The sequence below is a fragment of the Eucyclogobius newberryi genome, unplaced genomic scaffold, assembly GCF_026437365.1.
Source record: "Eucyclogobius newberryi isolate DKJ021-1_F unplaced genomic scaffold, fEucNew1.0.hap1 SCAF_10, whole genome shotgun sequence".
Classification (NCBI taxonomy): domain Eukaryota; kingdom Metazoa; phylum Chordata; class Actinopteri; order Gobiiformes; family Gobiidae; genus Eucyclogobius; species Eucyclogobius newberryi.
In genome coordinates, this window is record NW_027315724.1 from 32,265,875 (window position 1) to 32,293,383 (window position 27,509).

At 44.7% G+C, this 27,509-nt stretch overlaps 2 protein-coding genes across 2 annotated transcripts in view; one reads left to right on the plus strand and one right to left on the minus strand.

Moving 5' to 3' along the window:
• Positions 1-23,798, plus strand: part of ankrd13b (ankyrin repeat domain 13B) — a 79,642-nt gene extending 55,844 nt beyond the window's left edge. The window contains exons 13-15 of the mRNA XM_072454986.1: positions 596-759; positions 1,647-1,723; positions 23,522-23,798. Coding sequence (XP_072311087.1) covers positions 596-759; positions 1,647-1,723; positions 23,522-23,723 — 443 coding nt within the window. The 3' untranslated portion in view covers positions 23,724-23,798. The remainder of the gene's footprint in view (positions 1-595; positions 760-1,646; positions 1,724-23,521) is intronic.
• Positions 9,569-12,587, minus strand: LOC140371991 (uncharacterized). The gene is made up of 4 exons (XM_072459232.1): positions 12,580-12,587; positions 12,379-12,523; positions 11,792-11,899; positions 9,569-10,483 (listed from the first exon to the last, which is right to left on the minus strand). Exons 1-4 carry the CDS (start codon positions 12,585-12,587, stop codon positions 9,569-9,571), a joined length of 1,176 nt encoding a protein of 391 aa, XP_072315333.1.
• Positions 23,799-27,509: the final 3,711 nt, after the last annotated feature.

Below are 27,509 nucleotides of genomic sequence, written 5' to 3' on the forward strand. Positions count from 1 at the left end.
GGTGTTGCGATTCGATATGCACTTATTCAGTCAGTTCGGAGATTATAAAGATCTCTTGAGAAACAATTTAAACAATACGATATGCTTTAAGGCACAATACGTAACTCTCTGGATGTGGAAAGTCACCTACATAAAAGTTAAAACCATACTTCAGAACCTTCTCCATGCAGATAGATACTTCTGTGTCTAGATGAGTTTTCTTCGGACTCTCTGGTTTCCCCCATCACCTCAAAACATGCAAAATAGGTAAAAATCCTCCAGTTTAAGGTATTAAAAGTAGGAAGTATTGACCAAGCCAAGCACAAGATCTGGACAGTGCGGTCTAAGAAATGAATGTGCACTTCCTGTATTACTGTTATAATGTTATGCTAGTGTTGTGTCTATCAAAAGGATGCTAAACTGAATTTTGATGCACTGTATACATGTGTTTTGTACTGATACACATCCACACACGGTTTGGTCCTGGTTTAATTCAGTCCCGGTTTAGCCCCAGTTCAGTCCTCATTTTGACATGTGCATTTGATCGTGGCCTTTTAGCTCTCGTGTATTTACCGCCACTTCTCCCCGTTGCTCCTCTTTCCTGGTGGTGCTCTAGCGTTGTGTCGAGCCGGAGAGATCCCGCCGGGTGTGTTCGAGCCCCCGCCCGGCTACACGCTGCTGGGGTCCCGGCACAGAGAGCCCCTGAGGGAGGAGGACGAGGACCTGCTGCAGTTAGCCATCCAGCAGAGTCTGTTAGAGGCCGGCTCCGAGTGCGACCAGGTACTCGGCCGAAAGTCTTATCTCCGTGTCACTGACTTCATGTTTTTCTGCTCAGATTAGGGCTATTTTAGTGACTTATTGCTGTTTTTTAATTGCAATTTTGAATTTTTGCCTCTATATAACACGTCAATAGTTGTAAAGCTGCTCTTTTTGTAATTTGCTGTTGCGCGAGCTGTGAAATGAGAACACTTGGCTTTTGAGACCGGTCCCAGGTTTCTCTTCTCTAATGCAGTAAATTCACAGTACAGTTTCTAAATAACGGGATGGTGAGACTGATTTTTAAGTAGGCAAGGCAAGAAAGGAAAAGGGGAAAAAATGCATTAAAATCACAACAACATGACAGAGTAGCTCTTAATGTTTTGTAGTTGTAAGTAAATAAATCAAATATTTTGGGTAATTTAGCTGTAGCGACAAAATCAAACTGCTGATTGATGCTTGTTGAGGACTGTTGGCAAACAAGTCATTTGTCATATTTTATCTACAGCACATTTATGCTGAGCCATTTAATCTAGTTGAGACTTGGGAACAGCATTTTTCTTCAGAATACACACTTTGATTTATATTCATACTAATAAATCACTTTATGTTATGGTTCATGTATGAAAAGTGCTTTATATATAAGCATTGATTGATTTAATTTACATATTACACTATTTCTCTATTCTTTGTGCGGGTTGACAAGAACATGCCGGTGCTTCTTCAATGATTGCAGCTCTATTAGTGCCTAGTTTAGTCATCGTTCTAGTTGTAGCTTGTTGTAGCACACAGGTAAAAAGTCATAGTTGGTGACAGAAGTAGCTCGAAGAGAAGTAGAGTCATGGCAGTAGTAGTCTTAAAAGTAGTAGTATAGTGATATATCCTCTCACCTGTCTTATGTTTGATTGTAGGTGACCATCTGGGAGGCACTGACCAACAGCAAACCAGGGACCCACCCACTGTCATGTGACCCCAGCCGCTCGGACAGGTCAGAAACACGCCTCCGTTTTATTTACACACAAAGTATTCAGCGCGTTTTGCAATTCGACAAAATCGCAGATGAAGGATTGGAGGCAAAATCACTCCATGGCTAAAGGTTTTCCCGGATGCAAGTTTACCGTATTTCTGGTTGTGCTTACTGACCTCGAAGCAATTTTGCGTGTACACGTTTTGTTTCGCTTAATGCTTATAATCCTGTGCGCCTTATAGTGCGAAAAATACGGTAATATAGAACTGAACACACACTTGTGATTGGATTGTACCAAACTGTTGGCATCTGAACAAGCTCCCTTTCTCAGTCGATCGCCGCGTCCTCTTCTCTGTCACCGTCCCATCAATGATCTATTTTGCGGTGCGTCGTAATGCTTGTTTTGAAATTGTCCGTCTCCTCCTGTCCATCCTGAGTAAACCGTCTCCTCCTGTCCATCCTGAGTAAACCGTCTCCTCCTGTCCATCCTGAGTAAACCGTCTCCCCTTGTCACAGTCCATATCACTCCCTTCGTCCGGCTTCGCTGCCTCTCCCGCCGCCCTCTGTGTTTGTTCAAGATAGAGCCCGGGTTTCCTTGTTTGACAGTGTGCTTTCAGCCGCTGTTGATTTTGTACCACTTCCTCTCTTTGTTCATAAGTGGACGGACACTGTTTACCTAAGATTTCAAAAGCATAGTGTAAAAAGTGTAGGAAGCGTCATTGTTCAGCCGTGCAGTACTTTACAGAATGGAAAATTTGGTTATTTTAGTTCATGTATGTTTCTTCTATCGAACTGTAATTGATTTGCTGTTGACAACCGGCTTGACGTCATTGATCACGATGCGGTTTCGTTTAAATCGTGTAAAACCATCAGCCAAAAAGGTGTCAATAACTTCATAATAATTCAGTCAGTGTTGTCCCTCATTCGTCCAGGAGTGGTCCGTGTTTGAAAAGGTTTTAAAAGTAATCTTCTGGACATAGTTTCTGAAAATCGAGACATTTTGACTGCGATCTAGAAGTCATTTTTATCTGAAAAAAAAAATGACTGATATCTGAATTGAGTAGTTTGAATTTATAACTCTTCTAGGGATGAAAGATTTTGGCAAAATATCCAATTACGACTCATTGCGATTATATTTGTGATTATGAGTAGTTATGTAAGATACAGAGTTAGCAGGCTTTACATGCAGGATATTTCGTTGCCTGTACAGGGGATGTCACTTAAATAATTCCAGTTTTTGGTAATAACTGCGATTGTTCAAATTAGGATTTCAACTCCTTTCGGCCACGACTGATCTATTTTAGGGAGTTTAAATTCTATTTTCTCAAACCAGAACTTCAACCTGAGATAAACAAAGCACTGCAGACATCGACATACCACTTGGCTTCAGAACTATGTATTTGGGCCTCAAAACTCCAGCCAAGGACTAAACAGCCTCTACACAAGAGGCTTTATCAGCACAGAAGAAATACAAGTTCAGGACCACAGAGTGCCGTGCATCTCCATCTTGAAGCCTCTAATCACTCGTTTGAAGACGGTGAGGTGAAGGTTTTAAGCAGGAGAAAAGATGGTTTGAAAGAGGAGTTAAGGAAGCTATTTTTGTTAAAAAAGAAAGACCTTCTTTAAACAGAAATGGAGGGCTAAGGTTTAATCTTCCTGTTATTTATAATGGGATACTGAACCCCTGGAAAGGTAGAGGACCAGGTCCAGGACATTTAGATGCTAATCAGGTACTCAGGGTGGTTGAGCCAGGGTCTCACAAAGACAAAGAGGATTCTAATAGCCCATTAAGATTCTGAATAGGCTCGGTAGATACAAGGGGGGAGTTTCTGTTGAAACTAACAACTCTTTCTACTTCAGGAAGGCTCCTCCCAATGGGCGGGTCTTACCACAGAACAGTATTAATATCGGAGTTCTCGATCTAAATTCTTTTATTGACAATGACTCTTGGATGAGAGTCGAAACGTCTATTTTTTCAAACTGAGTCCAGATGACTACAACTGAAGCTTTTTCTGCCATGAATGTTAGTTTGATTTCTCTCTGTGTCACATCTTTGTGGTATTTATTTGTATGAAAAAAGGGGGGAAAAGAGAAATTACTTCCAGATATAAATTAAATTAATAATAATCCCATTATATTGTTTGGTAATCACATTTATAAACCACTTTCGAACAGGACAACAATTGTGGACAGAGGTCAGAATAAAGTGTAACATGTATTATTTAAAGACAAAAACAAGAATAAAATGACTTTTCTAAACTCAAAAGTCATCATTGAACGTCACATCGTCACTATTGTGTCGTAGTATTATTATTGTATGTTTAATCTGCGTTATACACTTGTACTACAGTTGACAGTCTTCGAAGGGGCAGATCTAAACCCACTTCCTGTTTTAGCTCCGCCGTCGTCCATCAGCCGCTCTATATGGCGTGTCGTTTCTTTTTATAGCTTCCGCTGTCCCTAAACGCACGGCAGAGCACAGTTATGGGAAACGGGATCACATTATAACCCTGTTTATGAGTACAATCTGCCCACACTAATAAACCCCAAAGATGGATTTATAAATATCAGCTGTGATGTCATTGTGAATAGAAACTGGTTTGAAAATATGTAATCAGATGCAACCAGCAGATATTTTATACATCAACTTTGTGTGCGTGACAGGTTTTCATGATTTTCTCATTTTGACTTTATTTGGTGTATTTATTCCATGTGTAAATATATGTGATAGTTTTACACCAATCAAGTAGCAATTCGTGGAAAAAACGTTCAAAAATCTATCGAAAATTACAATGTATAAGGGCCAAGCCACAAAAAAAATGCGGGGCATCACGAGAATAAAGTCATTCAAGTAGAAGTCCAGCTTGTGTCGACATTTTCATATGGTTTAATGGTATAACTAATTGTTCTCTCAAAGAACTTAGAAAAACTAAAATGTCCAGAGCATTGACTTAACATTCTCTCATCTTTGTTCTTAAAATAAGGAGGTCCCAGCCCCTCTACTTTTCCAGAAAAGAAGTCCACATCTTCAGAAAACAAGTGGCTTTTTAGGGGGAGAAATCCAAACAGAACTGAGTCTTTTCTCTGAACTTTTCTCTTTTAATTATTTTTCTTTTACTTTTCTTATAGGGTCCTGGACCCTACCTTTAATGAGAAAAATGAGCATGTGGCTGACCTGCCAGTCGTTTAATCTTGGTTGGAATGAAGTTAGTGCCATTCTCGCGGTCAAATGGCCCAACAGTTTCAGGAACCGCGGCACTGCCATATAGCCTCATGGCTAACCTTAACCTTAACCTTAACCCTAACCCTAACCTTAACCTTAACTTAACCTTAACCCTAACCCTAACCCTAACCCTAACCTTAACCTTAACTTAACCTTAACCCTAACCCTAACCCTAACCCTAACCCTAACCCTAACCCGGCGCGGTCAAATAGCGCAGAAGTTTCAGGAGACACTCCATTCTCAGAAACATATCTAGGTGTTCATTGTTGAGCCTAGAACGGTACTTATTTTTGACAATGGTCATTGTGGAAAAAGCTGACTCACAGCTGTAAGTCGATCCAAACATGGTCAAGGTGTACAGTGCTACTTTGGTTAGACCAGGGAACGCACCTCAGTCTGTAACCAGAAAGTAGCAGGTCCGTTGTCTCAAGATGCTGTCTTAATGCAGCATTTCCCTGCAGATCAATGAGCTCAAGCTGTAGAGATCCTGCATGTGCCACTTGAATTTCTGAGTCGCTTCCTTCGAAAATCCTCTGACTTCTCTGATGAGGAAAGGATTCTGAATTAAGAGGAGGAGCTGCTGCTGCCCAAAACTTCATTAATGATATTGCACGCTTTACAATAATCAAAATGGTGAAGGTATATGTGGCAGTTGAGTGCAGCAACCGGGAAGATAAACGGAGAGAAGTTCTAGTCTATCGTGTTCTGCGCACGCTGTAGAATTAACGTCAGTTGTATTAAGGCGGTAGACCCTTTGTTTGACTGTGTTACCGCAAAGAGCCACATCATACACATGGCACACATGAACATCAGCCCATCCCTTCCTCTTACACACACACCTCTGCTCAGCCAAATTATTATCATTATTATTAACAATATCATGTCACACACCAACATGATAATGACAGAAATTGACTCCTACAGTACTAAGACCACAAGCCAGTCATTTTCAACAATGAACATTGTGTGTCTCACACACACAAACTCTCAGTTCAACAAAGTCCACAAACAAAAACATAATCATTTACAATAGCGTTTTTCACTTACTATGCATGTTGCTTAGTGCGACTTCTGGCATTCCTTGCCTTGAACAATCCTCTTCAAATCTGACTTGAAAAATATAAATTTTCCCACGTCCTGTGTTCATATTTTCGTTTAGCTGTGCATTTTTCCCCTGCCATTTTGAGAGCGAAATTGCCACCTGCTTTGCGGAATTTCACCTAATGCGCATTTGACGAAAATACCATATTGAAGTTCAATATTGGTGGTTTTCTTTTAGATGGGGGCCGTCTTCCCGTATTTTGGACGGGTATTTTGAAATGTGGACGGGCATTTTCGAGTGCAAGGACGGGGTCATTTTTATTAATAAATCTTAAAAAAAAGGGAATATTATCATTAAATCGCACCATGACAGTTTACTGTTTACAAGTGCAAATTTGCATGCTGCGTGCTGATTGGTCGACAAAGTTTGTGTGCTTGGCTCTGATTGGCTGCTGAGCCGTGGTCCAGAGAATGCCGAAGCTCCACTTGACTGCACGGTGAGAGGCGCAGGAAAGTCACCGTGCGGAGAATCACCGTGCGGAGGATCACCGTGCGGAGAATCACCGTGCGGAGGATCACCGTGCGGAGAATCACCGTGCGGAGGATCACCGTGCGGAGGATCACCGTGCGGAGGATCACCGTGCGGAGGATCACCGTGCGGAGGGTCACCGTGCGGAGGATCACCGTGCGGAGGGTCACCGTGCGGAGGATCACCGTGCAGAGGATCACCGTGCGGGCGCCTCGGCGCACGTAGCGCGCCGTCTGGCACAACACAAACACAAATGTTGATCTGAACGTAAAAGAACCGCATGAGGCTCGGGAGCCGCGGGTTGGCCAGGACTGTATCGTTGTTACTCACTGGCGCGGCGGAGCTGACAGCTGTTCAGCCCTGTGTCGTATTTATCGGAGTAGCAGCACCGTGTCAATACAGCCACGGCCGTACACACAAAAAAATGCTCCATGAAAATTACATTAATGACATGAATTTACCACCGGTCACGGATCCGGATCCGGACCGGGGTCCGCCATTTGGTGATGGCTGCTCTAAACGTTAATTCGACAATGCTCTCAGATATTTTTATTTGCTAAATTAAAAATGTTTAGTTTTGGCCCAGTGGTTACTTGGTAATGTCCTAGTGTGATGTCATCAATTACAAACAGGAAGTAAAATGTTAAAACTAAAAAAAATTCTATTCTTGGAAAAGTTTGTAATTTTTTAGCACAATTTAAAATATATTTATCTTGACTACATTCAGTTCAAAGAGTTTTCAATGAGGCACTTTAAAGACGCCTGCTATAACAATGCACTGAGCCGACTTACAGTACATTTTAGAGTCTTCTTACTAAACAACTCACTGTGCTCCACGGTGTTGACATTTACTGTAAACAACTACTACTACAGAAGATTTCACACAATAAATTAACTGACTTTTATTATATTATAGGTTTAATTAGGCCTTAGTTATTTTATTACTTAGTTCACGTATTCGCCGCACTTAGATTATTGATTTCTACAATATGAATAAAATAAATTATATATATTTTTTTTTTATAAAGTACCGCCAACAACATAAAATAGCATTAAATTAAATGTAAAAAGCGGTATTAAGTCAAAAGATAAGAGTGCGTGAAGCAATTTGTTGGGTCCCGGGGAGAGCGCGCGCGGTCCCGGGTTTCTTCAGCGCGTTTGCCGTGACTAAAGGATGCACACTCAAGCGTCAATTGTGTCTTGTCTAAAACACGCTAAATCTACTGTTACTATGGATCTATTATATTATTGACTGTTACATGCGCCTGCACGCCACAAAAAAGTAGCCCAGGTGTTGACTCCTGGGAGTCCTATTCATTGCAATTCATTCCCCCAGAAAATCTGCAGTGTTAATTTAATGTACTTAAATGGTATGTGTTTTCTCTAAACTATTTATTGTATAGACACAGTTGGCAATAGTTGTATGATATCCCACTATATAATGTAAGCTTGATTCAATAAGTTTGTTATGTAAACAGAGCTGAATATTGGTTTGTATAGATATTTTTATTAATTTCATAATTGCACCCATTTTTTTAGTACAGCATGTAACAAGTACTTTTGAGGCAATAAAAAATGAAAGACAGATGAGTTTATATCATACTGTGGAACCTTCCAGGCAAAGCAAGGGCCATCAACTAGAAAACTTACATAGTGCACCTTTTAACATCAAACTGCCTCATTTCAAACCAATTTTAACAAACACAATACAGAGTACAACTTCAAATAGGCCTAGTATTTTAGGGCTATAGGCCCGTCCGGGCTGTTGCCCATCATATTACTGCAATGAGAGAGTCTGTGAATTCAATTTATTTTTGTAACGCCCAACATCACAACAGCGGTTGTCTCGGAGGGCGACAGTGAAAAACGAATTTAAAAATGTCCGTAGGGACGAGGGGCAGTGTCCCAGGGTCCCCTGACCTTAGACCCTCCTTCTCGGCCAGGAAAAACTACAAAAACCTCCTTGGGAAAAAATATAAACTTGGAGGAGTTCCACAGTGAAGGTGAGATCTGACTGCCTCAGACGGACAGGCGGACGCGAGATACAGTGAAGTTGGAACCACTCAGGAGGAGAAGCAGTTCTTCAGGAGGAGAACCAGTTCTTCAGGAGGAGAACCAGTTCTTCCAGGCAGATGAAGACCTGAATGGGACGGTCTTTAGATACACTGAAACTCTTCAGAGGGTGAAACGTTAAACACCAAACAGCTCATTCTCAGACTGCGCTGCGGTCACGCATCTTGCATCACGCTGAGCCTCATTCATAAAGTTTCTCCACCGTTGTTCTACTCACATGGTCAAAGTGTCCTGTGATAATACATCCACCTGACGCAGAGCTTTCCTCCTCTCATCTCCGCCTGCTCGGTCCTCTCTCCGAGTGGTTATGCGCTCTCATGCACTGCCCCATATCACCTCTGCTTGGACCGCTGCTCTCCGGGACAGGGGCACTCAAATCCGCCTGATCCTGCAGCATTTGACCCGTGGGCAATCCCGTCCGCCACAGGTCTCTAGTCGGGGCCAACACTGCTAAGTCAGGGGCCAATGGGCGCTGTTGCTCGCCTCCTCTACTGCTCGGCCCACACTGGAACATTTACCCATCAGCCCATCGGGGAAATCCCTGTATACATGTTCACTCTTGCCTGTCATTCACTCTATCATGCTATATGCTTTATGATCTGTTTAGTTTATTTTCAATTCAGGTTGGATTTTTATTTTGGGGAGCAGTGCGCACAGCTTAGAGGGAAGAGTGCCCTGTATAACTATTTCATCTCTAAAAAGTGCGCAGACACCTCCTCTCTTTGTTTTCTCGTGTTTCAGAATCAAACTTAAAGTTGAGGGGAGCAGATTCAAAGAACTACATTGCCTGTGTTTTTGTCACGCCATGTTTCAGTTTAAAACAAACTCAAGATTATAAGAAGAAATACAATTATTAATTGAAAATGATTTGTCTCATTAGGATCTAACATTGATCTGAGTAAGTTTCAGACTAGTTTCAGTAGGACTGGCCTGTCTACAGCCAAGGGAAGACAAAAGTTGAAACATTGTATTTTTCAAAAATAGTGACCACTCTGGACATTTAAGTTGCTGGCTTGTCCAAAAGGCGCATGAGAGATCCCTGAACTTCAGGAGCCATTTTGAGAAAGATCTCATAAAGATTGAAGGGAGGAGCCTGTTTATTCGGAGCCAGGTTGGAAGGGTCCTGGAAGGCATAGCTCGGTGTGGTAAAACTCTCACTATGAAGGACCTTGATAGGTGCCTGGTTCTCACGAGCTTGGTTCACAAAGGCCTTAAGGTGGGTGGCCTCGACGGGGATGCCATTGAACATGAGGGACTCCTTGGAAAGTTCCTGAATAGGCTCTTGTTTGTTCGGAGCCAGGTGATTGGTTGTCTGGTTGTTAGGAGCCAGGTTGGAAGGGTCCTGGAAGGTAGAGCCTGGTGTGGCAAAACTCTCACTAGGAAGGACCTTGATAGGTGCCTGGTTCTCACAAGCTTGGTTCACAAAGCCCTTAAGGGTGGCCTCGACGGGGATGCCATTGAACATGAGGATCTCCTTGGGAAGTTCCTGGATAGGTTCTTGTTTGTTCGGAGCCAGGTAATTGGTTGTCTGGTTGTTAGGAGCCAGGTTGGAAAGATCCTGGAAGGTAGAGCCCGGTGTGGTAAAACTCTCACTAGGAAGGACCTTGATAGGTGACTGGTTCACACAAGCTTGGTTCACAAAGGCCTTAAGGGAGGCCTCAACGGGGATGCCATTGAACATGAGGGTCTCCTTGGGAAGTTCCTGGAAAGGCTTCTGGTTGTTCTGGCTATGATAGATGTAAGAATGATCATGGTTGTTCAAGACATGGTTTGGGAAACATTTGGGAGCAGTTGAATATGGCAAAGTCATCACAGGCTGTTGATTGGCAGGTGCCCCAGAAAAGGCAAAGTGGTGGTGGTGGTGGTTTTGCGGAACCCGAATATTGTCAGCTTTCCTCCTCTTGGCCTTTTTGCCCTAAAATGAAGATTCAATTAATATTGAGATATAATACATACTGGATGTACGTGTGCGTGTGTGTGTGCGTGTGCGTGCGCGTGCGTGCGTGCGTGCGTGTGCGTGTGTGTGTTGGAGAGTACCCACAGTATGTGTACAAACAAGCACATCCTCTTTAAAAGCATAGGTTGTGTGTTGGTGTATTGAAGCACTTACAACAGAACTTTTAAGAGTGGAGGGCACACCCGTTTGAGGGGGGCGCAGGGACTTGCCAAGGGGGGCCTGAGATGTTTGCGGAAATGTGCGCACATAATGCGTGACAGTAGTGTTTTGGGCAACAGAAAAACGCTCTGTGCCAACACAGGGTTCATGTCTTGATATGAGAGCCGCGGAGGAGTAGGTCTGTGCCCCTCGCACACATTTGCCGCAGGTTTAGAACAAGTCATGTCTTTGGCTTCTATATGCGCCATATGCGCTATTGTCCTGCCCGTTTCTCTGCGCATGCTTCTGTCCTGGTTCCCTTCGCGCTTGTCTCCTCCCTCCCCTTTTCAATTTCAATTTCAATTTATTTTTGTAACGCCCAAAATCACAACAGCAGTTGCCTCGAGGGGCGACAGTGAAACAGCAGATTAAACAATGTTCAAAGGGACTTGGCAATGTCCCAGCGTCCCATGTTTTTTTTGAATGAGAAATCCAACTCTCCTTCACTGTAGAACTTGAAGTTTTCGAGTTTAACTTATAACTTCCTCTGCTTTTGATCGCACTTTGGTGATATAAAGTATATCTGAAGAATATGTGTGCATTCGCTTCCTTACCGTATGGATCCCATGTGCTAAATTTCGTGTTAAATATGAAACATAAGTGCAGCACCACGCAGAAAGCAGTCTGTGTGTGAGGTGTGGATCCGCAAAAGATCCCAAAGACGTGAAGTAACGCGAATGCGTCTTCTCCTTGAAACGTCGTATTCACTGCAATAAAGCGCCAATTCTGCACTGTCCCACTGCAGACAGGAGACTAACCTCCCCTGTCTGCACAAGAAAAGAGCCAGAGGGAGAGGAGAGCACTCAGAGAGGCTCATATATTTGTAGAGCAGGGAGGCTCTGTGTTGTGCCATTTCTTCATATCTTTAAAGCACAAACTCCAGAAAGACACTGTGAATAACACTAAAAAGAAATGTTATGTACAGCCTATTTATGTAATTAAACTCTAATGATTACTGTTATACATATAACATACTTTATAGTTTCTTGTGGCTGTAGGGCAGCGTGGATACATTTTTTATCTCCCAAGGGGAGCGTGCCGGAAAAAGTTTGAGAAGCTCTGACTTACTAAATTGTCTTTGGGGGACCACCCAGGGTACATGGCCTCGTGAGCCCTTCTCTCTCTGTGAGCCTGTTCAAAGTATGGAGCCTGCTCCTGCTCCGACATCATCTTCCACTGGAGACAAAGACGACAAATGTTTACCATAGTGTTCCAGAGGATGTAATACATCAAACAGTTACATTTGTATCATGATTATTGATGTCCTTATATAATGGTAAAGATTTTAGAAGGATAATCGAAAAAGTTGTAGGGCAACAATGTGGCCCTTTAAAGTCCATTTAACCAGCAGTCTCATATTGCTTGTTAGACACTCAAAGTCAACTTTAAATCACATTATTCATTCACTCACTCTGTGAACTTGATGATGTGCTGTGCAAGTGTGGGAGGAGTCAGTCATTCTTACACCACATTTGTGCAAAGTGGATAACATATCCTACCCAAGGACACAACATTATACAATTGTCCAAACTGGGATGTTTCCACCAACCTTCCAATAATAAAACCATTTTACTATGTGAGCCACTTTCCTCCAGTGCGCTCCCTGTAAATGGCCTGAGTTAGTCTTGGTCTACTATTTAGTCAGTCCCACTCACCCTCTGGCCGAGCACCACGTTGATTTTAGCAGAGCCTGTGATGTGGAGCTCCTTGGCCACATTGTGCCTCTGCATAGCCCTGAACAACATGAAGGCATTGGGAGGCTTTTTAATGTAGGGTTGTCCATCGTCCACCTTCTTCTTCCTATAAAAGACACATGTTAGAACGATATGAAGGGGACTTATGTTAGGACTGAACACTGACTCATCATAATATTAACTTTGTAAGGTATTGTGCAGCCTTAGTCAAATATGTTTAGTATTTTGGGGCATTTTTTCCTTTACCTTGGAACTACATTGTTAGTAGTAAAGGTGGGGTGAGCTGAATAAGTGTGCTGCTCTGTCTTGATGCTGCAGCAGATAAGAATAAAAATACATTCATTTGTACTGGCACTGAAATGGGACAACAGCACTTTGGTAAGAAGATATGTCTTTGGTACTTACACTGTGCCGAAGTGTTTCAGGCTGTTGTCATTGATGAGAGGATTGTCATTTGCCTGGAAGTCACTTTGTATCTGAGATGATAAAAAAATACATTACATTCTTTGTAGTATATATATATATGTCAGAATCAGAATCAAAAAGGGGTTTATTGCCATTGTCACTTTCTCTGGCATTAGGGTGCAACATAGAACAATGAATAGCAATAGTAAAAGTACTATGGTCTATGGTACTTGGTCTGAATACATACAAAATGTACAAATGGTCAGAATAGTGAAAAAATAAATTAATAATGCAATTATTATTTGTTAACGATGGACTTAGAACTTTAACAGCCACATCAAATCAATCATCAGCTTTTTATCATATAAAAACGTCAAAAGTATAGTGTCTAAACCAGGGGTGGGCAAACTACGGCCCGCGGGCCACATGTGGCCCATTTGTCTTTATAATCCGGCCCGCCAAACATGCCAAGTAATAATTATAAAAAAATAAAAACCTTTTTTTTTTTTTTTTTTTGCCCTTAGTTATCTGTGTGCACTTGTATCCTTAATACATATGATGTGAAAGGAATTAAATAATAGATTAAAAAAAAAAAATTCACACCAATGATCGCGGGCCGGCCCTCCGCTACTTGCCTGGATTCGAATATGGCCCTCGGAGGAAAATAATTGCCCACCCCTGGTTTAAACCATGCTTTGAGAAACTTTTGTCTCCAGTAGATTGGACTACTGTAATTGGCATCTTCAAACAAGCTGTAAAATTGCTTCAGTTCACCCAGATATATACATACACAAAAAAGCTTGATTCTGATTGTCTTTTAAATTCCAACTTATTATTAGATATTAGATATTCATTGGTATTTACTATAAAATGAGGCACGCAGGAAGAACCAGTCATATCCAGATGGTTTGTCGGCTGGCAGTCCGGCACTTTCTTCTTCTGACTGGGACATGAGCCGCTTTCATAGGGCTCAGACGTAAACTGGCTATTACTCAAAAAGTCTGTAAATTCCATGTCATTCAGAATATCTAAGAAGATCTCTTCCTCTAATGAAGAATAATGCACGAGTTCCGCCGTGCCAATTAAGTCCTCCAAAACCTGGTTGCACGATGGTTCAGCTTGTTCCACCGGTGCAGGAGAAGATGGAGAAACAAGCTTCACCAGATCAAGGTATGCAGGGTCTTCATACTCCTGAACTCCTTCCCAACCACTTGTGCCTCCTGCTGCCTTCATTGTTGAGGTATTTGGTAAACTGTAAAAAACAAACGATTATCTATCTTTTTATGGGGAGAAAACAGTCACAAAATGCCCAATAATCAAACCTGTTCAGTTTTAAAATTGTGATTATCAATATGTTCATGGTTTATCTATGGCTTCCCCCAAACTGTGGAACAGTTTACCCTGCATACCCTGCCCCATCACTAGTCTCCTGCTTACCCTGCCCCATCACTAGTCTCCTGCATACCCTGCCCCATCACTAGTCACCTGCATACCCTCCCCCATCACCAGTCTCCTGCATACCCTGCCCCATCACCAGTCTCCTGCATACCCTGCCCCATCACCAGTCTCCTGCATACCCTGCCCCATCACTAGTCTCCTGCATACCCTGCCCCATCACTAGTCTCCTGCATACCCTGCCCCATCACTAGTCACCTGCATACCCTGCCCCATCACCAGTCTCCTGCATACCCTGCCCCATCACCAGTCTCCTGCATACCCTGCCCCATCACTAGTCCCCTGCATACCCTGCCCCATCACTAGTCTCCTGCATACCCTGCCCCATCACTAGTCTCCTGCATACCCTGCCCCATCACTAGTCACCTGCATACCCTGCCCCATCACCTGTCTCCTGCATACCCTGCCCCATCACCTGTCTCCTGCATACCCTGCCCCATCACTAGTATCCTGCATACCCTGCCCCATCGCTAGTCTCCTGCATACCCTGCCCCATCACTAGTCACCTGCATACCCTGCCCCATCACCAGTCTTCTGCATACCCTACCCCATCACTCGTCTTCTGCATACCCTGCCCCATCACTAGTTTTCTGCATACCCTGCCCCATCACTAGTCTTCTGCATACCCTTCCCATCACTAGTCTCCTGCATAGCCTGCCCCATCACTAGTCTCCTGCATACCCTGCCCCATCACTGGTCTCCTGCATACCTTGCCCCATCACCTGTGTTCTGCATACCCTGCCCCATCACTAGTCTCCTGCATACCCTGCCCCATCACTAGTCTCCTGCATACCCTGCCCCATCACTAGTCTTCTGCATACCCTGCCCCATCACTAGTCTCCTGCATACCCTGCCCCATCACTAGTCTCCTGCATATCCTGCCCCATCACTAGTCTTCTGCATACCCTGCCCCATCACTAGTCTCCTGCATACCCTGCCCCATCACTAGTCTCCTGCATACCCTGCCCCATCACTCGTCTTCTGCATACCCTGCCCCATCACCAGTCTCCTGCATACCCTGCCCCATCACCAGTCTCCTGCATACCCTGCCCCATCACTAGTCTCCTGCATACCCTACCCCATCACTCGTCTTCTGCATACCCTGCCTCATCACTAGTTTTCTGCATACCCTGCCCCATCACTAGTCTTCTGCATACCCTTCCCATCACTAGTCTCCTGCATACCCTGCCCCATCACTAGTCTCCTGCATACCCTGCCCCATCACCAGTCTCCTGCATACCCTGCCCCATCACCAGTCTCCTGCATACCCTGCTCCATCACTAGTCTCCTGCATACCCTGCCCCATCACCAGTCTCCTGCATACCCTGCTCCATCACTAGTCTCCTGCATACCTTGCCCCATCACCTGTCTTCTGCATACCCTGCCCCATCACTAGTCTCCTGCATACCCTGCCCCATCACTAGTCTCCTGCATACCCTGCCCCATCACCAGTCTCCTGCATACCCTGCTCCATCACTAGTCTCCTGAATACCCTGCCCCATCACTAGTCTTCTCTGTCTTCTGCATACCCTGCCCCATCACTAGTCTCCTGCATACCCTGCCCCATCACTAGTCTCCTGCATACCCTGCCCCATCACCAGTCTCCTGCATACCCTGCTCCATCACTAGTCTCCTGTATACCCTGCCCCATCACTAGTCTTCTGCATACCCTGCCCCATCACTAGTCTCCTGCATACCCTGCCCCATCACTAGTCACCTGCATACCCTGCCCCATCACTAGTCACCTGCATACCCTGCCCCATCACCAGTCTCCTGCATACCCTGCCCCATCACCAGTCCCCTGCATACCCTGCCCCATCACTAGTCCCCTGCATACCCTGCCCCATCACTAGTCTCCTGCATACCCTGCCCCATCACTAGTCACCTGCATACCCTGCCCCATCACTAGTCACCTGCATACCCTGCCCCATCACCTGTCTCCTGCATACCCTGCCCCATCACCTGTCTCCTGCATACCCTGCCCCATCACTAGTATCCTGCATACCCTGCCCCATCGCTAGTCTCCTGCATACCCTGCCCCATCACTAGTCACCTGCATACCCTACCCCATCACCAGTCTTCTGCATACCCTACCCCATCACTCGTCTTCTGCATACCCTGCCCCATCACTAGTTTTCTGCATACCCTGCCCCATCACTAGTCTTCTGCATACCCTTCCCATCACTAGTCTCCTGCATACCCTGCCCCATCACTAGTCTCCTGCATACCTTGCCCCATCACTGGTCTCCTGCATACCTTGCCCCATCACCTGTCTTCTGCATACCCTGCTCCATCACTAGTCTCCTGCATACCCTGCCCCATCACTAGTCTCCTGCATACCCTGCCCCATCACTAGTCTTCTGCATACCCTGCCCCATCACTAGTCTCCTGCATACCCTGCCCCATCACTAGTCTCCTGCATACCCTGCCCCATCACTAGTCACCTGCATACCCTGCCCCATCACTAGTCTCCTGCATACCCTGCCCCATCACTCGTCTTCTGCATACCCTGCCCCATCACCTGTCTCCTGCATACCCTGCCCCATCACCTGTCTCCTGCATACCCTGCCCCATCACTAGTCTCCTGCATACCCTGCCCCATCGCTAGTCTCCTGCATACCCTGCCCCATCGCTAGTCACCTGCATACCCTGCCCCATCACCAGTCTTCTGCATACCCTACCCCATCACTCGTCTTCTGCATACCCTGCCCCATCACTAGTTTTCTGCATACCCTGCCCCATCACTAGTCTTCTGCATACCCTTCCCATCACTAGTCTCCTGCATAGCCTGCCCCATCACTAGTCTCCTGCATACCCTGCCCCATCACTGGTCTCCTGCATACCTTGCCCCATCACCTGTCTTCTGCATACCCTGCCCCATCACTAGTCTCCTGCATACCCTGCCCCATCACTAGTCTCCTGCATACCCTGCCCCATCACCAGTCTTCTGCATACCCTGCCCCATCACTAGTCTCCTGCATATCCTGCCCCATCACTAGTCTTCTGCATACCCTGCCCCATCACTAGTCTCCTGCATACCCTGCCCCATCACTAGTCTCCTGCATACCCTGCCCCATCACTCGTCTTCTGCATACCCTGCCCCATCACCAGTCTCCTGCATACCCTGCCCCATCACCAGTCTCCTGCATACCCTGCCCCATCACTAGTCTCCTGCATACCCTGCCCCATCACTAGTCTCCTGCATACCCTACCCCATCACTCGTCTTCTGCATACCCTGCCTCATCACTAGTTTTCTGCATACCCTGCCCCATCACTAGTCTTCTGCATACCCTTCCCATCACTAGTCTCCTGCATACCCTGCCCCATCACTAGTCTCCTGCATACCCTGCCCCATCACCAGTCTCCTGCATACCCTGCCCCATCACCAGTCTCCTGCATACCCTGCTCCATCACTAGTCTCCTGCATACCCTGCCCCATCACCAGTCTCCTGCATACCCTGCTCCATCACTAGTCTCCTGCATACCTTGCCCCATCACCTGTCTTCTGCATACCCTGCCCCATCACTAGTCTCCTGCATACCCTGCCCCATCACTAGTCTCCTGCATACCCTGCCCCATCACTAGTCTTCTGCATACCCTGCCCCATCACTAGTCTCCTGTATACCCTGCCCCATCACTAGTCTCCTGCATACCCTGCCCCATCACTAGTCTTCTGCATACCCTGCCCCATCACTAGTCTTCTGCATACCCTGCCCCATCACTAGTCTTCTGTATACCCTGCCCCATCACTAGTCTTCTGCATACCCTGCCCCATCACTAGTCTTCTGCATACCCTGCCCCATCACTAGTCTCCTGTATACCCTGCCCCATCACTAGTCTCCTGCATACCCTGCCCCATCACTAGTCTTCTGCATACCCTGCCCCATCACTAGTCTTCTGCATACCCTGCCCCATCACTAGTCTTCTGCATACCCTGCCCCATCACTAGTCTCCTGTATACCCATACATAAAAGATTTACCAAAAAAAATCATCAAAACTGGTCTAACAAGATTGAACCAGTTCTTAAAAGGACTACTCACCAGTTGCACTCAGCGAGAATGGTATTTTTTAAAGCTTTGGGGGCTTTAAATTGAGTTTTTTCTGAAAACATTGAGAGATTGTGAAATCTTGTTCTTGTTCTTGTTCTTGTTCTTGTTCTTGAATCTTCTTCTTCTTCAGCTTCAGCTTCAGCTTCAGCTTCAGCTTCAGCTTCTGCTTCTGCGTCTTGTGCTTCTTGTTCTTGTTCTTGTTCTTGTTCTTGTTCTTGTTCTTGTTCTTGTTCTTGTTCTTGTTCTTGTTCTTGTTCTTGTTCTTGTTCTTGTTCTTGTTCTTGTTCTTGTTCTTGTTCTTGTTCTTCTTGAAGACTTCTTCTTCTTCTTCTTCTTCTTCTTCTTCTTCTTCTTCTTCTTCTTCTTCTTCTTCTTCTTCTTCTTCTTCTTCTTCTGCTGCTTCTGCTTCTGCTTCTGCTTCTGCTTCTGCTTCTGCTTCTGCTTCTGCTTCTGCTTCTGCTTCTGCTTCTGCTTCTTGTTTTGCTTCTGGCTCTGGCTCTGGTTCTGGTTGAACTTCTTCCTCTTCTTTGGTGTTTTATGGCAGTATGGCAGTTGGTATCCAAGTATTACATAGGCCACCCAATGCAGTTAGACTTAAGACTTTATTCTCCATCCATCCATCCATCCATTTTCTACTGCTTGTTCCGTCCGACTTTATTCTTTTGACTTTATTCTTTTGACTTTATTCTTTAGGCTTTATTCTTTAGGCTTTACTCTTTAGAAATTGCGTCTTCTATACTTACGTCTTCAAAGCATGCGTTCCATGTCACGCCTCAAAACTAAAAGAAGAGACGAGTTGTTGTTGTTTTAATGGCGGTTGGCAGCCAACTGAAAAGGTGCATTTACCACCACCTATTGTAGTTGTACGTCTAAGTATGTATTTTATGCCATACCGTTGATTAAAAAAAAAAAAAAAAACGTTTAGTTCTGATCAGAACTTAACTTTCAAAGTGACTTTCTAGAATCTGGGCTTTTATCACACTGAGCCCTGACACCTGGTTCTTCTTCTTCTTCTTCTTCTTCTTCTTTGGTGTTTTATGGCGGTTGGTATCCAAGTGTTACATTACCACCACCTACTGCAGGTAGACTTTAGGCTTCATTTTCCAGACTTTATTTGTCTCCCCGTCTGACTTTATTCTTCAGACTTTATTCTTCAGACTTTATTCTTTAGGCTTTATTCTTCTTCTTCTTCCCCCTCCCTCCCCTCTTCTGCCCTTCCTCTTGCCCCTCTTCTTCTTTCTACCAGCGATCGCCCCTTCTTCATCGTCTTCATCGTCTTCATCATCATCGTCTTCATCATCATCGTCTTCGTCTTCTTCTTCTTCTTCTTCTTCTTCTTCTTCTTCTTCTTCTTCTTCTTCTTCTTCTTCTTCTTCTTCTTCTTCTTCTTCTTCTTCTTCTTCTTCTTCTTCTTCTTCACCTACTGTAGTCGCTCCTACCTCCATTTCTTTACTCTGACATCCATTTATGCTAAAATCCATAATATAGTAATAAATATAATATGGCGGTTGACAGCCAAATGTAAAGGTGCATTTACCGCCACCTACTGTAGTTGTACGTCTTCAAAGTACGTATTTTACGCTATACCGTAACTACTCCTCATTGTTGTTGTTGCTTTTAATGGCGACCTACAGCCAACTGCAAAGGTGCATTTACCGCCAACTATTCGTAAGACATTATTCGTTAGGCTTTACCCACCCCCCCACGGTACAAATAACGCAACAACAAGTAAAACTCAAGAAGAATTCACCACAAACGTAATAACAACAGAAGAAAGAAAATAAATACGTATCCACTGTAATGTGTTGTTCAAAATGTCAACAATGTCATTCATTCATTTTCTACCGCTTGTTCCCTTTCGGGGTCGCGGGTGACTGGAGCCTGTCCCAGTGTCTTTGGGCCTTAAAACTAAAACATATGAAGCTGTTTTCTAAATGAAAGAAGCAATGTTTGTAAGATTTGGTGTGTTTTGAATGTTTTGAATGATTTAAAAAGTGAACAAAAGGTATTGAGTTTGTGCATCTTTGATAAATTCCCCTCTTTTTGCACTGAAGTCGTGTTACCCTTGTCTGTCTCCGAAATCCCCAAAAGTAAAACATGATCACATTTTACAGTTTTATTGTGTCCAGTGCAATTGTTCATTTCAATCTGAGACCTTGTTTTCCTAACTGTGCAAAAATACGTTAAACTATGCTGCAATCTTGTACTAAGTGTGAATTGAAGTAAAACATTAAGATATATCAAAAATCGACTAAAACTTCACCCAAACTGGTCTAAGAAGGAAGTTTGAACCAGTGCGTAAAATAACTAAAAGAAGTAACGTAATATATAAGTTGCACTGGAGTATTAAGTGTGGTTGCAAGTGTGAAAATGATAAATGATATCACATATAAATCGCTCCGGAGTGTAAGTATATAAGAATAAATATAAGTAAAAGTCACACCGTGGCCAAAACTATGAAAAAATGTGTGACTTAAAGTCAGGAAAATGCGGTACTCACCAGTTGCACTCTGTGAGAATGGTATTTTTAAAGTTCCCCGGCTTTAAATTGAGTTGTTTGACTCGTTGAGAGATCGTGAAATGTCGCTCGCTGTTGCTGTTTGTCGTCTTCTTCTTTGGTGTTTTTGTTGCATTTAATGGCAGTTTCTTTTTATTTGCAGGTGTCACCCGCAAATAATAGACTCAAAGCCACATTCTAGAATCTTGGCTTTGTTTTTTTAACCATATTGGGTCCAAAACGTACTTTGAAGAAGTAGGCGATTGAACCCCTTCAACCCATCGAACACATTGAACCCAATGAACCCACCCATTAGACTTGAACTCAACTTTCAAAACCACATTCTAGAATCTTGGCTTTTTTTGACCATGTTGCGCTCAACACGTACTTTGAAGAAGTACAACTACAGAAGGTGGGGGTAATTGAACCCACCGAACCCACCGAACGAACCCACCCATTAGTCTTGAACTCAACGTTCAAAGCCACGTTCTAGAATCTTGGCTTTGTTGTTTTATCAGCACATACTTTTAATAAGTATGAACCCATTGGTCTCTGACACAACAACTATTCTAGTCACAAAAACACATCATGACCTCATGGGCTTTGTAACGCCAAAGCAATGGGAGGAGTACTTTTACGGACTACGACAGAGTCTGAGGACTACGAAACGTCTGAGGAATAAAGTCTGGCGGTAATGCAACACTCGGATGCCAACCGCCATAAAACAACAACAACAACCCATTGGACTCATTGAACCCACCCATTTGACTTCAAAGATGAAGTCACATTAAATCAATATTAGACAAAATAGCTGCTAATGCTAATTCCAATGCCACAGAAATTATTATTAAAAGGGAGTGTCTACATGGGGATGAAATTTCCCCATGTGGGACAATAAAGGATTATCTTATCTACAGAGCCGCAGCCGAAACTGCCATGTTATTTTGTGCCGCGGCTCCTGAAACTGCTGCGCTATTTGACCGCGCCGGGTTAGGGTTAAGGTTAAGGTTCGGGTCAGGGTCAGGGTTAGGGTTAGGGTTAGGGTCAGGGTTAGGGTTATGGTTAGGGTTAGGGTTAGGGTCAGGGTTAGGGTTCGGGTTCGGGTCAGGGTTAGGGTTAGGGTTGGGGTTAGAGTTAAGGTTCGGGTCAGGGTCAGGGTCAGGGTTAGGGTTAGGGTTAGGGTTAGGGTCAGGGTTAGGGTTAGGGTTAGGGTTAGGGTCAGGGTTAGGGTTAGGGTTAGGGTTAAGGTTAGGGTTAGGGTTAGCCATGAGGCTATATGGCAGTGCCGCGGTTCCTGAAACTGCGTGCTCTTATTAAAAAGAGCACGCACTAAGGATGAAGTTTATCTCACCCAAAATCTTGTGTCTAAAACAAACTATTCATGATTTTGCGTGACGTCACCATCTGGGACTCTCGCCCTTCTTAGTGACGAGCGCCGCCATTTTGCGAGCGCTCAACAACTCCGTAGTAACCGCTGACAGACACACACGCCAGAGCTTACATCAGTTTAATACGTGTGCCGAAATCCTGCGTCGTCTTCGGCTACCAGAAAGAGAACTTCTCATTCTTCAGAGTTCCCGTTGAGAAGTGTGAAAAACATACTTTGCGGCTTCGAGCTCTCCGACGACAGAGCAAAGACAATTTCTGAATACATCTCTGTTTAGAAGACACATCCAAGTTGTCTTGATACTCGTAGGACATCGGTAGTTTGTCAAAAAAGCGATCAGTCATGCGTGTCCGTCAGCGGTTACTACGGAGTTGTTGACCCCTCTCAAAATGGCGGCGCTCGTGACTAGGGCGAGAGTCCCGGATGCTGAAGTCTATGCGAAATCGTGTGCTATGTTCAAGGCCTTACGTTTGTGATTATTACATTTGTTTGTTGTATTGGCACGCGTCTCCCGGATTGTTCTGCAGCATGGCTTTAATAGGTGGCTGCCCACGAGTCCGAAGGTTCATTAGTCCGAAGGTTCACGAGTCCGAAGGTGTGAGTCTGTGCAGCGGGCTCTCCTCGCCTCCCTTTGCCCCACACACTGCTTTGTGGACTTTTCTAGTGTTGATGCACTTTTTATGATTAAACTCACGTATTTTCCATAACCGACTTGTTTCTGTGCATAGCCTGAGCTCCTTATCCTATTATTATTGAATAAATTAACTCAAATAGCCCAGCAGTTTCGGCCGCGCGCCGCAGCTCTGTAGACATTCCCGTCTTGGCGAGCTGAATTTCCTTTTTGACTATCAATCCTACGGTGATCGGATCACGCGTTTCTATATATACATATATCATTTCTATACTTTGATCAAATGAAGGCATAGAGTGGAGGATTCTGGTCACACATATTTCTTATGATAAAATGAGGGCATAAAGCGGAGGATTCGAGATGTTCCCTTGTTATTTTTATACACACAGTACAACTTGCGGTGCCTCCTGTGAGCAGCTGGTACATTAAATGTTGTGACGAGCTCCAGTGAGTGTCTTCTGCTTCGTGCGCATTTTACAGACTGACTACATCCCCATGCCGTCTGCACCTTCACTTTAGCCTATGAGGAACTTTCGGACTAGCGAACCTAAGGATGAGCGAAATTTTGGACCAGTGAACCTTCGGACTAGTGAACCTTTAAAACCTTCGGACTTGTGAACCTTCGGTCTCGTGGGGGGTAACCCTTTAATAAACTCCTCCCTCTTCTCCTCTGTCCAGGACGCCCCAGCACAAACCCCGTCCCGCCTCCGGCTTCTGCTCCACTCCGTCCAAAAAAACGCCAAACTCGTGCAGCTACGACGAGCAGCTGCGCATCGCCATGGAGCTCTCGGCGCAGGAACAGGAAGAGGCGGTGCTACGGCGGCGGCGGGAGGAGGAGGAGCTGCGGAGGATCATACGCCTGTCGCTCATGGAGAAGTGACCGCCGATTGGCTCGCGGGGCTCGAGCGGGGAGGAGTCTGTGGTACGAAGGTTCACTAATCCCCTCAATTCAGCTGTCAATCATGCCCACAGAGGAGGAGGTGTGCACGAGATATAAGACATGTATGTGTGGCACCTTTCTGCTCTGTACTTTCCTTTTACCTCTCTCCTCCTCTCTTTCCTTTCTCCTCTCTCATATTTTCTCCTCAGCTCTTTCCTCTCCTCCTCTCTCATCTCTTTCCGCTCTCCTCCTCTCTCATCCCTCTCCTCCTCTCTTTCTTCTCTCCTCCCCTCTCCTCCTTTCTCCACAGCTCTTTCCTTTCTTTCCTCTCTCCCCCTCTTTCCTCTCTCATCATCTCTCATCATTTCTCCTCAGCTCTTTCCTCTCTTTCCTCTCTCCTCATCTATTTCCTCTCTCCTCCTCTCTTCCCTCTCTCATCCTTTCTCCTCAGCTCTTTCCTCTCTTTCCTCTCTCCTCCTCTCTCCTCCTCTCTCTTATGTTTCCTCTCCTCCTCTCTCATCTCTTCCCTCTCTCCTCCTTTCTCCTCAGCTCTTTCCTCTCTCCTCCTCTCTCCTCCTCTCTCTTCTATTTCCTCTCCTCCTCTCACATCTCTTTCCTCTCTTTCCTCTCTCCTCTTCTATTTCCTCTCCTCCTCTCACATCTCTTTCCTCTCTTTCCTCTCTCCTCTTCTATTTCCTCTCCTCCTCTCTCATCTCTTTCCGCTCTCTTTCCCTCTCGTTCCTCTCTCATCCTTTCTCCTCAGCTCTTTCCTTTCTCCTCAGCTCTTTCCTCTCTCCTCCTCTCTCCTCAGCTCTTTCCTCTCTCCTCCTCTCTCCTCAGCTCTTTCCTCTCTCCTCCTCTCTCCTCAGCTCTTTCCTCTCTCCTCCTCTCTCCTCAGCTCTTTCCTCTCTCCTCCTCTCTCCTCAGCGCTTTCCTCTCTCCTCCTCTCTTCTCTCTCCTCCTCTCATCTCATCCATCTACTTTTATATAATCACAGATGGTCCACATGAGACAGGAAAGGCCCAGGGTGTTCTCTATTATACAGATAACGTGATTAAGTCAATGATCTTGATGATCTTAAAAGTCATTTCCTCCATAGAGCTCAGTGTGAAATTTAAGATTAGATCAGATTAGACTTTACTGTCCCCGTGGGGACATTTGTCCTCTGCATTTGACCCACCTTCAGCACTCTGGGACCCATCTCCAGATCTGGAGCTGGGCTTGGTCCCTTCGCGGTGGAGGATCTCTTCTGATCTCTTTATTCTTTGCTCTTTTGAGATATGAGTCGGTCTGTGGTGCGTGAGGGAAACAGGGACGCACTGATAACGCTCTATGTAGTTTTATTCAGTCCAACACTTCACAGAAATGCGAGGTCTGTCCTTTCCCCTGGACGCTGCGTGATCTGAGGCCACGTCTCTGTCCTCCTCAATAACTCCGCCCCTCGGCTGCTCCGTTCGACAAATGCCAGGCGAGGATTTCAGCATCTTAAACGCACAGACTGTGTTGTGTCCATGTGATGTCACTGCATTTTAACACATGAAGTATAAAGCTTCACTGCTGCATTCATCCTGCTGAGCCTCTGAGCCTCGGGAAGCAGACAGAGGTAGAGCTCCGAGATCTTTTAAGCTGTTTTTAAGTCCATAAATCCTCACGAGACCCGTCAAAACGCATCAATTACAACCTCTGATTGTAGAGTAAACATTGAGGGACGTCTTTAGAGATGTCTCGATCGTAAAATTTGAATAATTGCTGAAACATGAGAGAGGAAAAGCTCAGTGTTTTCCAAATAGTTCTCATCCGTCCGATTGGATCTGTCCCTAGCAGTTGTTTCTATAAAATAGCTTTCAAATTGAATAGGTAATACAGTTCAGTCTCGTTCGTTCCATAAATAGTAGCTTTAACACTGTTGGATGCTTTTTTTGAGGCCATAAATATGCGCCGCATTCGAAGTAACATTCACACTCTCCTCTGTGTGCGTGATTGACAGCTCAGAAATGAACTTGAGGGGGGAACTGAACAAAACTGGGACCTGCCATTAAAGCACACTTCCTCCTCACTGCTGGACCTGACCCCCCCCCCCCCCCCCCGGCGCCCCCTACGGGTGACCTCTGGTGCCACAATGTACTTTTGACAAGTTTACAAGCAACAATACAACAACGTAATGAGAACAAAAAGAAAAGCGAATGCCTCTTGAATGTATGTCCGGTAGAGTTTCCTTTGTGCGCATGGGTTAGAGTGTGTTTTTCAAAACCAGCTCTGCAACAAGCCGCTTTGTTTTCTTTTATTGTGAAGAACAGGAAGCAGCAAAAGAGTCACGTTGACGCTAAATCGTTTTGTTTTGAAATGAAAGGGAATTTATGTAGTCGGATACATACATATTCAATGCGTTTAACAAAATCAAACAACAAAAAACCTTTCTGGTAGAGAGTAAACACTACCTGCTTGTCTCTGTGGAGATGTTGATGTGCTTGGAAAGTTCCACAGTATGGCATTAAACACATACATCTTGCATTTACACAGTTAAGAGGTTTTATGGCTGGAAAATACCATCATTTGCTCCACATTTTCACACATTTGACCTGTGACTTGTGGCGTTTCCTGCTTCTCTTCAGGGAGACAAGACACGTTTAATGCCCTACTGTGGAACTTTACACGAAAAACAACAACATCTCCATGGAAACAGGCAGGCGACAGGCCCTCCAAAGTCCGTGAAGTTACACAGCGCACCTTTGAGGATGCGATACAGACCAAATCAAGAGAAGAGCTCGCTAAATGAACAAATATTTCAAAACAAATATTATAATACTACGTTTTATTCATGTACTTATTTTGGTGAAGGAAAACACGCTACATACACTTCCTTGACATGATTGTGGATTTGAATGTGCACAAAAAACGCTTACAAACAGTTCAATAAGCTTCTTCAGTTAGTTCCGGTTGAAGCACAATGTCCCGATGTACTGTATTCTGCTCGTGACGGTTAAATATAATCGACTGTTAAGGGCTGGAGCACAAAGCGACAGCATTTTGGCTCATTCAGCTTCAGCCTAATTACGACACGAACCACCGATATTCGACGCTCGACTCGAGGGACGGCGTAAGTGAGTGCGACACGCGACGACACGCAGCGGGTTAAAGTCGTCGGTAACGTGCGGAATGGAAGTCAAACGTTTTCTTTTTCATCTGCGTACAGTAACTTAGCATGGTTTGCACCTCCGCACGGTAAAGTCAGTCTGCCAGCTTTGATTTTTGCAATACTGGATTCCAATTTGGTCTAAAAATGACAGTTTTAACTCATTAATGTAACTATTGAAACTAATGTAATAATGTAACAATAATTTTATTCTTCAAAAGTTATCGAAACAACTCAAACTGCTTGTCCCCATGAAGGTAATAATCCACAGTGTGGCTTGAAACATGTATATCTCCACGTTACAGGTCAGATCTGTGGAAAGGCGACGCCGCTCACAGTAACAACTCACGTTTTTCCAAGTTATTTTGACCGATAAAAACTGCAGTAATTCAACCAGTGCCAGGTCGATACGTTTGGCCTCACTGTGGATAATCCAAGACGGAGCGCTGACGTCTCCATGGTGACGAGCGACCCCTGCGCCAGAAAAGTTACACAGTGCACCTCTGACTGAATACAAAGTAAATTCACTTGCCCGACTAAAATGGCGTCCAATTTACGACAGCGTTTGACCGTTTTGCAGGTCTCAAAGCTGGTCTTATGGTCTCTTTTCCTTTTGAATACTTCAAATACAAATATACCACGACACTTTGACA

Excerpts from the sequence above, each read along its gene's own strand:
- LOC140371991 (XM_072459232.1), bottom strand. Across the intron at positions 11,900-12,378 it reads ACGTGGTGCTCGGCCAGAGG|TGGAAGATGATGTCGGAGCA; the intron begins GTGAGTGGGACT and ends CTTTGTCTCCAG. Across the intron at positions 10,484-11,791 it reads GGTCCCCCAAAGACAATTTA|GGCAAAAAGGCCAAGAGGAG; the intron begins GTAAGTCAGAGC and ends TCTTCATTTTAG.